At 43.5% G+C, this 13817-nt stretch overlaps 1 protein-coding gene across 1 annotated transcript in view; it reads left to right on the top strand.

Annotated features, from left to right (window-relative positions):
- LOC117725903 (chemokine-like protein TAFA-2) overlaps window positions 1–13354 on the top strand; it is a 48680-nt gene extending 35326 nt beyond the window's left edge. The window contains exons 3-6 of the mRNA XM_034525764.1: window positions 4936–5091; window positions 8135–8259; window positions 8812–8868; window positions 12538–13354. Coding sequence (XP_034381655.1) covers window positions 4936–5091; window positions 8135–8259; window positions 8812–8841 — 311 coding nt within the window. The 3' untranslated portion in view covers window positions 8842–8868; window positions 12538–13354. The remainder of the gene's footprint in view (window positions 1–4935; window positions 5092–8134; window positions 8260–8811; window positions 8869–12537) is intronic.
- Window positions 13355–13817: the final 463 nt, after the last annotated feature.

The following is a 13817-nucleotide window of genomic DNA, read 5'->3' as shown; positions in this document are numbered from 1 at the left end:
ATGATCAGAAATATTAAAGAAACACATATACTTCACATCATCAGGAAGATCTCCACCCGGCTCAAATACCGCAGCATGTCTCTGCACACAGCGCTGGTTTATGGGTGTCGAGAGTTTCAAATCTGACCTTCAAAAATGATGCTGGCGTGACCCCTGCAAACACGCCTTAGATCTCAGTGTCCACAATGAGAAACCACTTAGCCAGAAGCAAAGCAAGCAGGTGGCTAAGGGGAACTTGAACCCGAGTGGAATGAAATTGACGCTTCACTCTCAGTTTCTTTTTAAACGTGTACCGTTGCACTCGGGTGGAACCGCGCCGGTTTCAATGTGCCCGGCATTCGCGTCCCCTCCTGGTTGTAAATGTTGCCCTGACGCGTGACCTCCGTGTTTGATGTACTGTGAGGCTTCCCGTGTTATATGCATCAAAGATTGTTGCTTGCTCTGCACCTTAGACTTTCTGCACTTCGTAATAAAAGTGACTTATGTGATGAATAAGAAAGAAGCATCTTGCCGGGGAAGGAAAACACTGCTCGCACCCTTGAGGGAGCAGTAACTAACAGCCGGAGACACCCCCCCATGTTAAACATTACACTCAATCCGCGTGCTCAGTACTTTGGTACATTGAGTTTGGCTCCCAGAATCTGGTTTGTAATTGTGGCTCAAAGATGGATGCTCATCCGTCCCTCTTCGAAGCTGCAACCAACAAAGAGTTTGAGGGTAAAATCTGTTGTGCACTATTAACGTGACAGTTCCACATCTCATTATGTAGGTTTGCACGGAGGGAATCACACTCATCGTCAAAGATCATTTCTCTACATGAGAGCTGGTGCTTCCGGCCGCATACGGCAATGTGTGTGTGGAGCAAAGCAATGATTACATTATCATTCACAACACTTTCACGAACGATACAACGCGCGCATCATTTGCAGTTTCTCCGGCGTCTCCGGAGACCGACGTATAAAAGCTTCTCAGGCAGAGTAATTTCAGCTCTGCACAGAGAGAAACGGACCATCTCTTCTCCGTGAAAGCAACTTTGGTTCAAAGGATTCGCTGAAAGGAACAATAGCGTGGTAAAAACAATACGCTGTGAAAGTTGGGAGTTGATTCCAAGCTGCACTTGGGGTTCACCTCAACTTACACAATATCTTGTGCTTTTACAAGGGGGACAGACTATTCCTTGGCCAGGACCAGTAGCTTTCTCAAGTCTCTGCTGGTTGCCTGGCAACCTGACAGCGATGTGTCTTTTCTTTCCGGATTAAACCAACAAGATGCTAATTCAGAGAACGGTCAGGCCCATGTCACCCTCTTTCCATTTATGCTAAGCTAAGCTAACTTGCTTCATATCTAGAGAGAGTGGGAGTGGTTTTGATCCCCTGCCACTCTCGCAAATTTGTAATTTGTGATTTGGGGCTGTACAAAATGAATTGAATTGAATGGATGAACAAGTATTTCCTACCAATTCATACGTACTGTAGAACCCTTCTGAAACGATGAGCCCATTCAGACACTGCTTTTTATAGAAGGGGTTTGGAAACACTGCTTTTATTTTCTAATAAATGTAGTGGGGTAAAAAGTACATTTACCTCAGAACTGTACTCAATTACGGTACATAAATAAAGGTCTCCAGCACTTTTAAATTGAAATTAGGGTTTTGTTCCAAAACAACATTTTGGAGAGAGACGGGTCACTTAACATAGCACCCCGTCAAGAAATCATTAGTATTGATGTTCCCCCTGTCAATAAAGAACAATCTCACTAATTGTCTATTTTAATATAGCCAAAACAGGTAGTAAATGGCCAAACCCTTATTGTGGCAATTATATATTTAAAGAAAACATAATTATTTATGGAGGGAGTTTAAATTGACTTGAATAGTTTAGACATGACTATTTATCATGTAATTACTACAAATATGTAATTGTTTTGTCTGACTCTGGGCTATGCCTGAACAGTTAGACCCTGGGAGATTGTGTCAGATGACTTTTACCACATCAAATACCTCCACTTAAGTAAACACTTAATGTTTTTTTTTTTTTTTACTTATGTATGTATTTGTACAGTTTTAGTATCAAAATGTTATTTTCCCAAACCTGTTTCCCACGTGCCTCTGGCGTGGGTTTGTAAATGATGACGTTTACACATGAATATATATATATATATATATATATATAACCTACAGTAAGTTTGGAGAAGCACACAGGAGATCAGAAATGCAGCGCTGTGGACACCACGTTGGTTTTCGGATCCCAAAGTCACACAATAACACAAAACAAACAACAACAAATCAGTGCAAATTTATTCCATGCATTTTCTCTCTCCCTTGGAGATGCAGGCAGGCCGCATGGGTAAAGAGAGAAGTGAAGAATATGCAACAGAGTCGAGCTGGGGGATGCCGCGGCTCCATTTGGGGAATGTTTCCTAACCGCCGGGCCACCAGGAACGTCCTTGAATCCTGTTATTTAAATTTCATGGCATCGTGCTCGTCTCATCCAAACTTTGAAAACACACAAATCTACACAACACCAGTTCATCAGCAGCAGCAGCAGCAGAGCCGGAAGGAGCCTCTCTGTCACAGCGGCAGGCGCAGCAGGTTTGCAGGACGGACCGATTCCCCAGTGAAACGCTCTGTGTCTGCTGGCGGGGGACGGCGAGTAGGGATCCAAGTAGAAACTCCAAATCCAGTCAGAAAAACCACAGCCGCTCAGTGTGAAGCGTGTCCTTTATAGACGGGTACTGGCAGCACTTCTCCGACATCTAAAGCGACTCGGCTTGCTGTGTGTTTGTCTTTCATATCTTCTCTTGTTGGGGCCAGAGCATGGGGAGGCACCTCCTGCTTTCTGGTGCGACTGCTGCTACCTGCTATATTTGTGGATGTGAGAGGACAGATGAGGGGTGGATGGTCAAAAACGTTTTTTTTCCTTTTTAAAAATTTGACTTTTTTCTCACGCCGGTTCGCTTAAATATGTTCCAGCAGCAGCTAAGAGACATGCAAACCACAGCCGGGCGGGAACCCAAACGGTTGAGGGGGAGGGGGAAACACGAGGCGCGAGGAATACAAGACCCCTCCCACTTCATTTGGACGTTAAAAAAAAAAAAAAAGCAGTGTTTTCTGAGCCCCGAGTACAAAAAGGACCAGGTAAGTCTCCCTACAGTCGCAGAACGTCTTGATGTGATGTCACTCAGGCTCGTCAGAGCAGCTGACTCCATCAGCGTTAGTCTCAGCGGTTGCCCGTTACAGCAGCTGGAAAGTGCCGCCGGTATAACACGTAATGAACTGGGTTTAGTTGTCACCAGTCAGTCCGGACCAGTCATTTCAGATTTACTGTTTACTGCAGCAACAGTGAGCGTCTCAGCAGAAGGACAACTCAAGAAAATGTCACATGCAATTAAAAGAGAATGGAGCAGCTCGAGCTCTAAATTATTCAGACAATGGAGCGTGATTTGGAGATTGGCTCCAAATTACTGCAGCGCTGCACTTTCCCCTTCACATATCTGAATCTTTTTATTGTTTTTATTTTTTAACGCTGTTGTGTGAAATCTGGAAGGGTATCACTTCCAGTCATTACCATCTCATACGTAAGTTATTTTTTATTTCAAAGGAATCCGTGTTTCTTCGATCAAAAACACTGATCAGGATACAAATATTGTTTTTAATGAGGTTTGCAAGGGCAGATCCTGATTGGTTACTGCTCAACGATGCCGCTAAATGGTTTTAAAGAGACACACTCGACCAATTATACACAAGGATTACTCATGCTGTGTTCTCACCAAACGCAAAGCAAATCTTTTGCGTTGACAAAGTCAATGCAAAGATGCAAAATGACGCAAGTTTAAAATTGTAATTTACTACGTAGCTTGTTAAACAGTTGTCTTTGGCCTTTGAGGGGAGCTCTCTAAAGTCTGAGACAATAACCCTGACGATGTCTTCAGGAAACAAAGAAAAGTGATGTTTACGTTCGGTGTTTCTTCCCATAATGCAGCAGTCATTTCCCTCCTTGCATTTGCACATTGGTACAGCTCTATGGGTGTGGACCACATCCATCTTACATCAGGACGACATGTGGAAAAAGCCTGAAATCACACGGGACATTTTTGGTGTCTCTCAGTGTCGATGTCTCTGCCATGAGGAACTACAAAAGTACCAAAACATGTCAGTACACCTCATGTTGTTTATGGAATTACTCAAAGAAAGGTCTGACCCAATTCCAGTTTATCTAGAGAGTGAATTAAGTCTGTCTGTCTGTCTACTATCTCACTATCATCAAATTGGGAGCTCTTGATAATAATACATTGATTATTGTTATTATTTATTATTATAATCCTTGTGTAATAATGTCAAACAACCTTCTGGCAGTCAACGTGTGCTTTTTGGACGCCCACACAGCCAGCATGTCCTCACAGCTCCAAAAACATCTCTGTAAATACACAATTAAGCATCATTTAGATAAACTAAAATCGCCTGAGAAATTATAAAAACTTAATAACAGCTTTTTGTGGGGATAATTGGATGATAACGCTGGCCAGGCTAAGCAAAGTAAACTACCGCTCTAAAACGGAATCAAGAACACAAAAAGAGTTGCTGTGGAAGTGGAGCTATTTAAAGAATAAAGGTGAATAAATGAGCAATTCACCCCCCCCCCCCCAGAAACTGTAAGCCACTCAAATTACACTTTGAAAAGAATAATTCACACAAAGAGTGCAACATGTAATGTTCTGTGATAAAAGGCTCCATATAAAAAGGAAATTGGTTGCCTGCTCTCCCTGGTAATTTGTTCCTTATTGAGACCGATTAGACGACAATAGATACCCAAGAGAGATGTTCTTACGGGACTCAATCCAATGCCAGCAGTGTGGGGTGGGGGGAGGGTAATAACTCTTGCACCAGAGCTGGACTAAATCCTCACTGATTATTCCCTCTCTCTGTTGTCTCTCCAGCGGCGCACCATGTCCCAACGGGCACCTGCGAGGTGGTGGCGCTGCACCGCTGCTGCAACAAGAACAAAATCGAGGAGCGGTCACAAACTGTGAAGTGCTCCTGCTTCCCCGGGCAAGTGGCCGGCACCACCAGAGCCGCCCCGTCGTGTGTGGATGGTACGCTGCGGCTGAATATTTCAAAGGCCATCTCATTTTCTTTTTCTCTCTCTTCCTCTCTCTCTCTCTCTCTCTTTTTTTTGCTGACACTCCTTTCCACAAATCTTGAGGCTGAGTTTAGCTGAGATCAGTTTTAGCACATACGCAGACTCACTTAAGTGTAATTTCTTCGTGAAGATGCTGTCGGAGGGCATCATGTCGCGTCGTCGGTCTAAAATCATTTATACGCGCCATTTTAGCAGATTACAGCTGCATGGGAAAATGAGGGATATTGCATAATCACAAGTTGAACAGTCAAATCCTAACAGGGAAAAGGTGATTTTTATTACCGCGCAGTACTTCAGACACAAAGATCTTTTCATGCAATATGAGAAAGGGACTAGTGATATGATAATTACAACAAATTCAAGCGATTAGCCTCCCTGACACAAGATCATGCTGAAGGGTGGACACTGTTGTCCCGTTTCATGGGACATTTTATACAATACTCCATAAACAATGACGCCATGATAAACAACGGGGTAAACGCCGACAGCTACACGGATAAACGTTAACATTATGATGCGTTCGAGCTCTGCTCTGTAAAAGGTATTATAGGGTTAAGGAGTGTTGAGCAAAGGTACAATGTTAACGCTTTCTTGTAAAATGTAGTTTTTTGGCGAGAAACTTGAAGAAATCCAGCCGTCCGTAGGGAGACGTTTTCACAGCGATATAAAATAGATGATAGAGAGGGAATGAGGACCTCTGAGCATGCTAGTGTGTCAGCTGAAGTGGCTGCTTCACTTTGGTCTGAAGGGCTAAACTCTGGACCCAATCGCGTATGACCTATTCCTTGACATTTTAGTATTGACATTTTCTGCAAATTAGAGCTGCGAGCCACCGGCCTCCGTTTAAAGCTCCACGGGTGATCTCAGAGAAAAAAAAAGTTTGGCACTTAACCTTTTAATTATTCTTTCTTCTACAACCAGGGATTACCTTTGGCTCCGCTCTGTGTGAGACCATCTTCTCTTTATACGAGGACAAATGAACCTCCGGACATCTGAGAAGACTTGAATAGATTTGAATGTGTAATTCAGAGACGCAGCCGCCGAAAAATACCTGCAGACTTTGACGGAGTCAAGTTCAATAAAAAGTGTCTCGATCACATGGCGGCTTTGTGATATGGTAAAGAAAACCTAAAACCTAAAAGGCAAATTGCATCATAAAACATACGCCTTGAGTGGATTTGTTTCAACCTTGTTTCCTGAATGAGACTTCATGAGAGACTCCCAAGGGACCACTACAAAAGAATAAAACTGAAACTTATATCAAAAGGAAGAGGGGAAGTTTGGAAAGACGCACGTCTGCCTTCTTGCTGAGGGTCAGATGAGAAGATGGATACGGCTCTCGTGTCCGTATGGTAAATATGAAGCTACTGCTACAAGCAGCCGGTTAGCTTAGCTTAGCGTAAAGACTGGAAGCAGGGGGGGAAAAGTATTTTAAGGATGGTAGCTTAATTCCCAGTGAATATCAAACACACAGACACTCAAGTGTGGACAATATTTAAACGTTTACTGCTGATCGCTCAAACCTCGATGACATCACCAGCCCGTTCAGGTACAACATGTCTGTGTCTAATCCTCCCACGACCTCTGCTGAAGAACCTCTATAAGGTCACATGTTGACAGTCAGGCAGAGCTACCGGGTTTGGATTCAACTGTTAACCTTCACAGCACAATTACAACTCACTATCTGCGTTACCGTTGGAGACAGCTGATGCCAGAACGACTGCAGAAGCTTTGGCCGCCCTCCAGAGACACTTAGCCGTACCACTCACATTGTTATCGTCAATCTGGGCACATGATAGCGATTACGGCATATGAACATCTTCCTTGATTTTCCAAGTATGTATATATATATATACACATATATATATATATATATATATATATATATATATATATATATATATATATATATATATATATATACACACATCAGTGTGTGTGGCCATGCAGCTCAGACCTTTGCTTAGATAAGAAAAACATTACTGATCCTCACGGTCAAAGCAAAGATTTGTGGTAATTTCCAACAGCTACAATCGAGGAAATAAAATAAAAATAAAAAGTACAACTCTATTTTTCGCTCCCAGATGTCTAAAGCGGCCCTCATGTTACCAAAGCGCCATTAACTGTTAAGTGAAACGCATCCCGTGCTCTAAACCCACGTCTGGTTATCAATACTCCAATTTAATTTCATGAGAAACCTTTTGTGGCTTTTTAATAGCTGCTGTTACACAACCACCATCTGCTTGCAGTTGACCTGACGCACACGCCTCACACCACACGGCTGCTTCTGCAACGTACTCTGGTGGGGCCCGCGGTGGAATGTGCGGATTACAATAACAGTCCTCTTCATTAGAAGAGAACACTAATGCTGGTGTGTGAACGCAGATAATGACCTCTGTAATATGCCACATTTAAATGACGTCCCGTACAATGGAGTAGCAGAAGCCTAATGTGCTCCTTTATGGAGGCAACTCACTGCAGCTAAAAGGTTTTCCCCTCAGATGGCTGGAGCTCTTTTTCCAGTTCCCATCTCGAAGGCGCTCAACAGAGTGCGCTTGAATACTTAAAATAGATTAAGCGAACGTTGCCAGTCAAACAGAAATCTTGCATCATTTACCTGAGACAGCTGTCAAATTGTGTCACGACTACTGCTATGATGGTATTTGAGGAGACGCTTCGTTTCAGGCTCGTGATATTATGAATGTGAGCTTGAAATACAAACACAGGTTATATCCTAGGATGAGAATAAACAAATAAATAATCTGATATATTACATTTGGCATTGCAGGATACAACTTGAGCAATTGAGATCATAAAATATGTGAATTTTGATTAATTTTCTCACAATCAAAATTGTATTAAATGAAATAACTTGTTTAAAATGTGTAAAAAAAACACGATAGCTTTTAATAGCTTTCGTTGACAAAATTCACCACACGGGGTGAACAAAGACCCTTCTGACCACTTCCTCTTTGACCTCTACATGTCCTCACCAGCCTCCATCGTGGAGCAGAAGTGGTGGTGTCAGATGCATCCGTGCCTCGACGGAGAGGAATGCAAAGTTCTCCCTGATCTGAAGGGCTGGAGCTGTGCTACGGGGAACAAGATCAAAACCACTAAGGTGAGTTTAAGATTCAGACCACGCTCAGACCTGTTGAATCTGACCTCGCACACTTCCAGCTCCTCAAAGTCAACCGGCTGCTGCTCGTCTGCCCGGCCTCTGCCTAAAAACAGCTAATGTTTGCACTCGGTGCTCGGACCCCCGGGGGCCCTCAATCAATGGGCTGCCATGTCTCCTTAGCACTTTCAGGCCACTTTGAGCACCCAAACTGGCCAATTAGTCACTCCAATTACCTGCTTTTAACGTTGTAACATGATGCCCATATCCTCCACTGTGTTATGACGACCCGTAGACTTCGCCTCTGCCTCTCCATGTACTTAATTATTTAAACTGCCCGCACCACACCTGCCTGGAGCCGGGAGCCTGGAGCCTGGGGCTATTGATTCAGGGAATTGTCGGGACCTCAAAATGGGATATATGTTTTCTATTAGTGGTCCAAGGTTCAGAGACAAGCCCGTCTCTCGTCTAAAAAATGGATTTTTGGTAACTATCAGAACTTGATCAGACCTTAAAGAATGTCTTTTCTGTTCTTGTCTTCTTTTGCATGGAAAGATTTCGGCCGACAAAGAGCAGCTTTGGTAACGTCAGGCGCTTTACAGCGGAGTCCAGGTAATAAAGCGGTATTTTATATTTGAAGCTTTTACAAGGTTCTTTTCTTCCATTATTGTGGCCCTAACTTCCAAATGGAAAATACAAAGAAACGCTCAACAGGGATCATTAATGTGTCTCATTTTTACTTTGCTGCACAAAAAGAACGCACGCTCATCATTTACTGCGTGGCGTCGCCTCACATTTTCATTATAACAGACATGGCCAAGGGTATTATTAAGCACATTTTTACATCTACACCCGGGATGGAGAGGAGATGCACGCTGCACCGAGACAACAACATCGAACGCGTTCAAAGCATCGGGCATTACCCGGCGGATTTATGTCGAACACCTCTGAACTCAGCTGGAGGAACACGCTGCTTCAGTTTCAAGGGGTCGGACTTTCTTCTTCACCTCTGCAGCGCTCTTGGGAAAAACAACCCAAGATAAACCTGGAACCTCCAGCTATACTGACCTCTATCGCTCTGTATCATAAATGCATTCATGCACACTGGAAGCAAAAGCAGCGAGCGGCTCCTAAGGAGTCCCAGGACACAGCGGGGAAGACGCTCTCGCTGAGTGATGACATGCAAAGATGTTGAGCTGCGAGCGTTAAAATGTGCACATTTACAGACCCCCAAAATGGCAGCCAGAAGTAACCGTGTCTTGTGGACAGAAATCCTGGAAGGTAAATAAATAAAGGATACAACAAACGAATGAAGTACTTACGTGCTGTTGCATGCGGTATGAATTTAATTGGGACTATTTTTCAGGCCGATGGGGAAATTCACACAGGTTACATCAGCACAAAGCCGTTGGGATGTATTTCCTTTTGCAGGGTTTTGACGTCATTTACCAATAACAGTCTCAACAATGTTAGGCACATTATTATTTTTTTAAACCGTGAATGCAGGCTGAAATTCAACCGTGTCCTTCATGGATGCAGTGGCATAAACCAAGTAACACAGTAGAGAATCATTTTTTTTTCATCTAGCCTGGCCTCAATCAAAAAAACATTTAAAGAATTTGGGCAAAAGGTGAATCTGCTGTCTATTTTCACCGATTTTACTTGAAAATCTTGACCGATGCTGCTGTAAAATGGCCAATGCTGTGAAAATCCCAGCCTCTGTAGTTACAGCACAAAACATATTGCTGAGAAGGACACTGCGCTGTGCCAATTACACGGCTGAATTACACAAACACAAGCCCGTGCACCTGCTGAGTTAAATCTCTCAGCCAACTTTACTTCAGGCACTGAATGGAAATGAATCCTCTGCCAGTTAAATTAGCACTTGTCAGCCACCAATTATACGAACGCAACACCCGCTGAAGACTTAGTTTTCCTCTCAGTATTTTTAGCATTGTTTCAGACAGTCACTCAAATACTGTTAATGAACCCCCCACCCCTCAGTGACACAGTGAAGCTCCATCTCTGAAGACGTTCTCTCCTCTGACAAGAAGTGGCTCCGCTCTTTGTCTTTTCAGTGTGGAGTTATTCTCAAATTAGTAGCACATTAATCACAGTGACAGCTGAGAATGTAAATTGACTCCGTAAAGGGAAGAATGTATTACAGCCTGAGCGGAGGAGGCAGGCGAAGTGCGGCGACAACCTCAACTTATGGAATCTCTTCAGCCCGGGTTTGATATGATTATGCAGGTTTTCTTGTCAAGTGATGGCCTGATGTTTTAGCATTGTTGAGGAGGCTCTATACACGACACTGTGCCCACCGCCACAGCTCCGGCATGCTCTTCGTCATGCGACCCGTTTGTGAATTAATCTCACTGGGCTGCCGGAGCTGTCGGTCTCCTATCAAAAGTTCAGCATCGATAATGGAGCCGCACAAGTTCGGCGACGGCTTCCCCGAGTCCGTCAAACCCACGTGGCGGCTGTCGGGCGGCTGGAATCGATAGCGGACGTCGTTATGAAGGTTGTTATGTTATGTTCCTCGAGAGTCTTTCCCAGAATGTACTTTTGGAGGAGCTGCCAGTCAGCCACTGGGCTTCATGACAGGCAATTTACTCTCAAGGAGAATGGAGGTCTTCAGAGTACCTGACAGCATCGAACTAGGGGAGAGAGAGAACCTTGGTGTGGAGCATCTCTCATCCCTCACTGCACTGAATGAGGAGTGGACAACATGTTCATCAGTTTTCAGTCAGTTAAGATGATGGGTTTATATGTTTCCCTCCGCTGCTAGCATCACAAACTAATGGTGATATATCTGACAGCGAATAAGAAGGTTGTGCTAAACATAGGGCTGTGCGAGTATGGTGAAAATCCTAATCACAATTATTTTGGTCAATTTTAACATCACGATCATTTAACCCGATTACTTATTGACTTTGTAAACGTGATGCATTTAGTGGAAGTCAAGACTGTCCCCCTTAAGCATTGAGGACACTCCGGACCCGTCCATCCCCACAGGGAGAGAGGACGGGCCTTACTACTACCCACACTAATCCGCTCCTCCGCGACCTTCACTGGTTACCGGTGGCCGCCCGCATCCGCTTCAAAACATTGGTATTTGCGTACCGCGCTGCGAACAGATCGGGTCCAGTCTACACCCAGGACATGGTCTAAACTCACATCCAGGACATGGTTTAACCTCACATCCAGGACATGGTCTAACCTCACATCCAGGACATGGTCTAACCTCACATCCAGGACATGGTCTAACCTCACATCCAGGACATGGTCTAACCTCACACCCCAGCTCGTTCACTTCGCTCGGCTTCTGCCAATTCGCTCGTAGCTCCGTCACTGCGAGCTAAACACTCAACAAAGTCACGACTGTTTGCTGTGCTGGCTCCTCATTGGTGGAATGAGCATGTAATATAATGCCTTAAGGCCACGTCTCCAGGAAGGGGCGAGTGGTGCTGTATAGCTCACAGAAGCCACCTTCACCTCGGACCTTTCCAAGCCGACCTAAAGTCAGTCGCGACGAGCTGCCATGGAGGAAATGCACCCCCTGACGAGTGGATCCTCCATTTATAGACAAAAACATGAACATCACTGCCAAATGGGCTGTAATAGCACAATAGTTATTTCATCTTGGTTATCTTGTTTCCATAATCCTTGGAAGCCGAAACATTGTGATGGAAAATAAAACTCGATCAATCGCTCAGCCCTCGATAAACCCTTTGGATATCCGTGACCCCATGGCTTATACATACAATAAACTACTGCTGAGCCTCTGCAAAAAAAACTAAACACTCAGCATGCAGTTTGTTTCATCCAACTCTTTTACAGTATACAGCCTCTGAAGGCACAATCAGGGGTTTTAAGACCTTTAGCTTAAGTTTTCCTCTGAAGATAATGAGCTTTCTCACATTTTAAATAAACCAACGGAGGTTGAATAATCCATCTGATTTCATAGCTGCTTTGCCAACATCTTTGACATGTCACTCGCTGTGGGCGGGTGTCTCACGTCTTCTCGCTTGAATTCTTCTGTTGACAAAGTTGTGGTTTTCATTACTGTACATCATGCTTTTTTTCCTTTCTGCTAAGCCATGGTATCGGTCTCTGCTCAGCTCCATGGTGTTATACCACTCAGATAGAGAGGGGCAGGCGTTCATGTACAATATAGATGAAAATGACACTAAAATATTCAGCGTTGCTTGTGGGGGTTACTTCCTTAGATTGAGTTTTGATGCCTTGACTTGGTTTTAACACTATTTCTTTCTTCCACAGGCGAACTAACATTTCCGGCCTTTGTCAGATCATCATAAGAGAAGTAATTCAAAGGACCTTTCTGTAAATAGAGACTTCCTTTTATCTGGACTGCAATTAATCTTTGGGAAACTCTGAATGTGTCTTCTTGAACTCTATGGACATCAAGCACTGATCACTCAGCACTTCTTTTGGAAGGACTCCATATGATCAGCCTTACCGGACGGCAGGATTTATCCTCTGACATCGTACGGCTTGTAGTGCAACACAACGGTGAACTTTGCCTGTTTGTTCATATCTAGAGTAATATGTCCATTACAGGGGACTTGCATCAAGTGGACCAGGGTAAGCAGCAGGTCAGTTTGTTGTAAGCATCGCAAATACTCAATACAAAATGTGATTTTTGTTTTATCAGTCAATTGTGGCTTTCTTCTATAACAACGTGTAGTTTTGAGGGTTCAGACTTAGATGAAAATAAGTGTCTGAGCTGCGGATATTCAGGGTGAATTTCAAAGAAATACACAACCACATTCATCATTGTATCATTCATGCCGTGTGCATAAAAAATAAACCCAATTCAATTTGAAACCGGCAACCCATTATGAGGCCCGCTGAACTAAACTGGCGCTTTAAAATGGTAAACGCTGATCCAAAGCCAGCAGTTGTTAACACACAGAGAGTTGGAACCAGTCGTGGTTTATTTTTCCTTTGAAAATCACTCTGCCATTTCTTGCCGCATCACAGATTCTAGACAACAGCAGTATAAATTGAACACACAGCATCTGGTCACTGGCTGATTGACGACAACAACGCCCCCGAAGCGGTTTTCGACAGTCACTCAAGTATGATTGGCTGATCACCTTTCAGTAGGTATCGCTGACACTTCCTTTGTCTGTGCAAGTGATGACATCAGTAATAAACTATGGTTGTGTAACTAAAGCCTTGTGTCTTTTTAGCATAATGCTAACAATGGCTAGTATTTAGCCACATTATCTGTCTACCGTTAGCTCGTATTTAGCCTGTGTTTTGGGCTTCCATTATTTGACTTGAGGTTACAATATTTCCAATAAAATAGCAGAGCAGGACATATTCAATTTAAGAAAATTAAATAATTAAATAATAAAGAATATGAAAAAAATGCAAAGTGTATATAAGTGTATATAAAGTGAAAGCAGTTCAAGGGTTATTGATGTTGTTCAATTTGAAGAGGATTTGTCCGGAGGTGATTTATTATAAAGTCTAATGGAGCTCTAGCGCAAGTTCAAACAGGAAGACCATACCCCTCAGCCCGCCATTTATTC

Source organism: Cyclopterus lumpus, chromosome 23 (assembly GCF_009769545.1).
Source record: "Cyclopterus lumpus isolate fCycLum1 chromosome 23, fCycLum1.pri, whole genome shotgun sequence".
Classification (NCBI taxonomy): Eukaryota; Metazoa; Chordata; class Actinopteri; order Perciformes; family Cyclopteridae; genus Cyclopterus; species Cyclopterus lumpus.
This window is presented reverse-complemented; position numbering and strand designations above follow the sequence as displayed.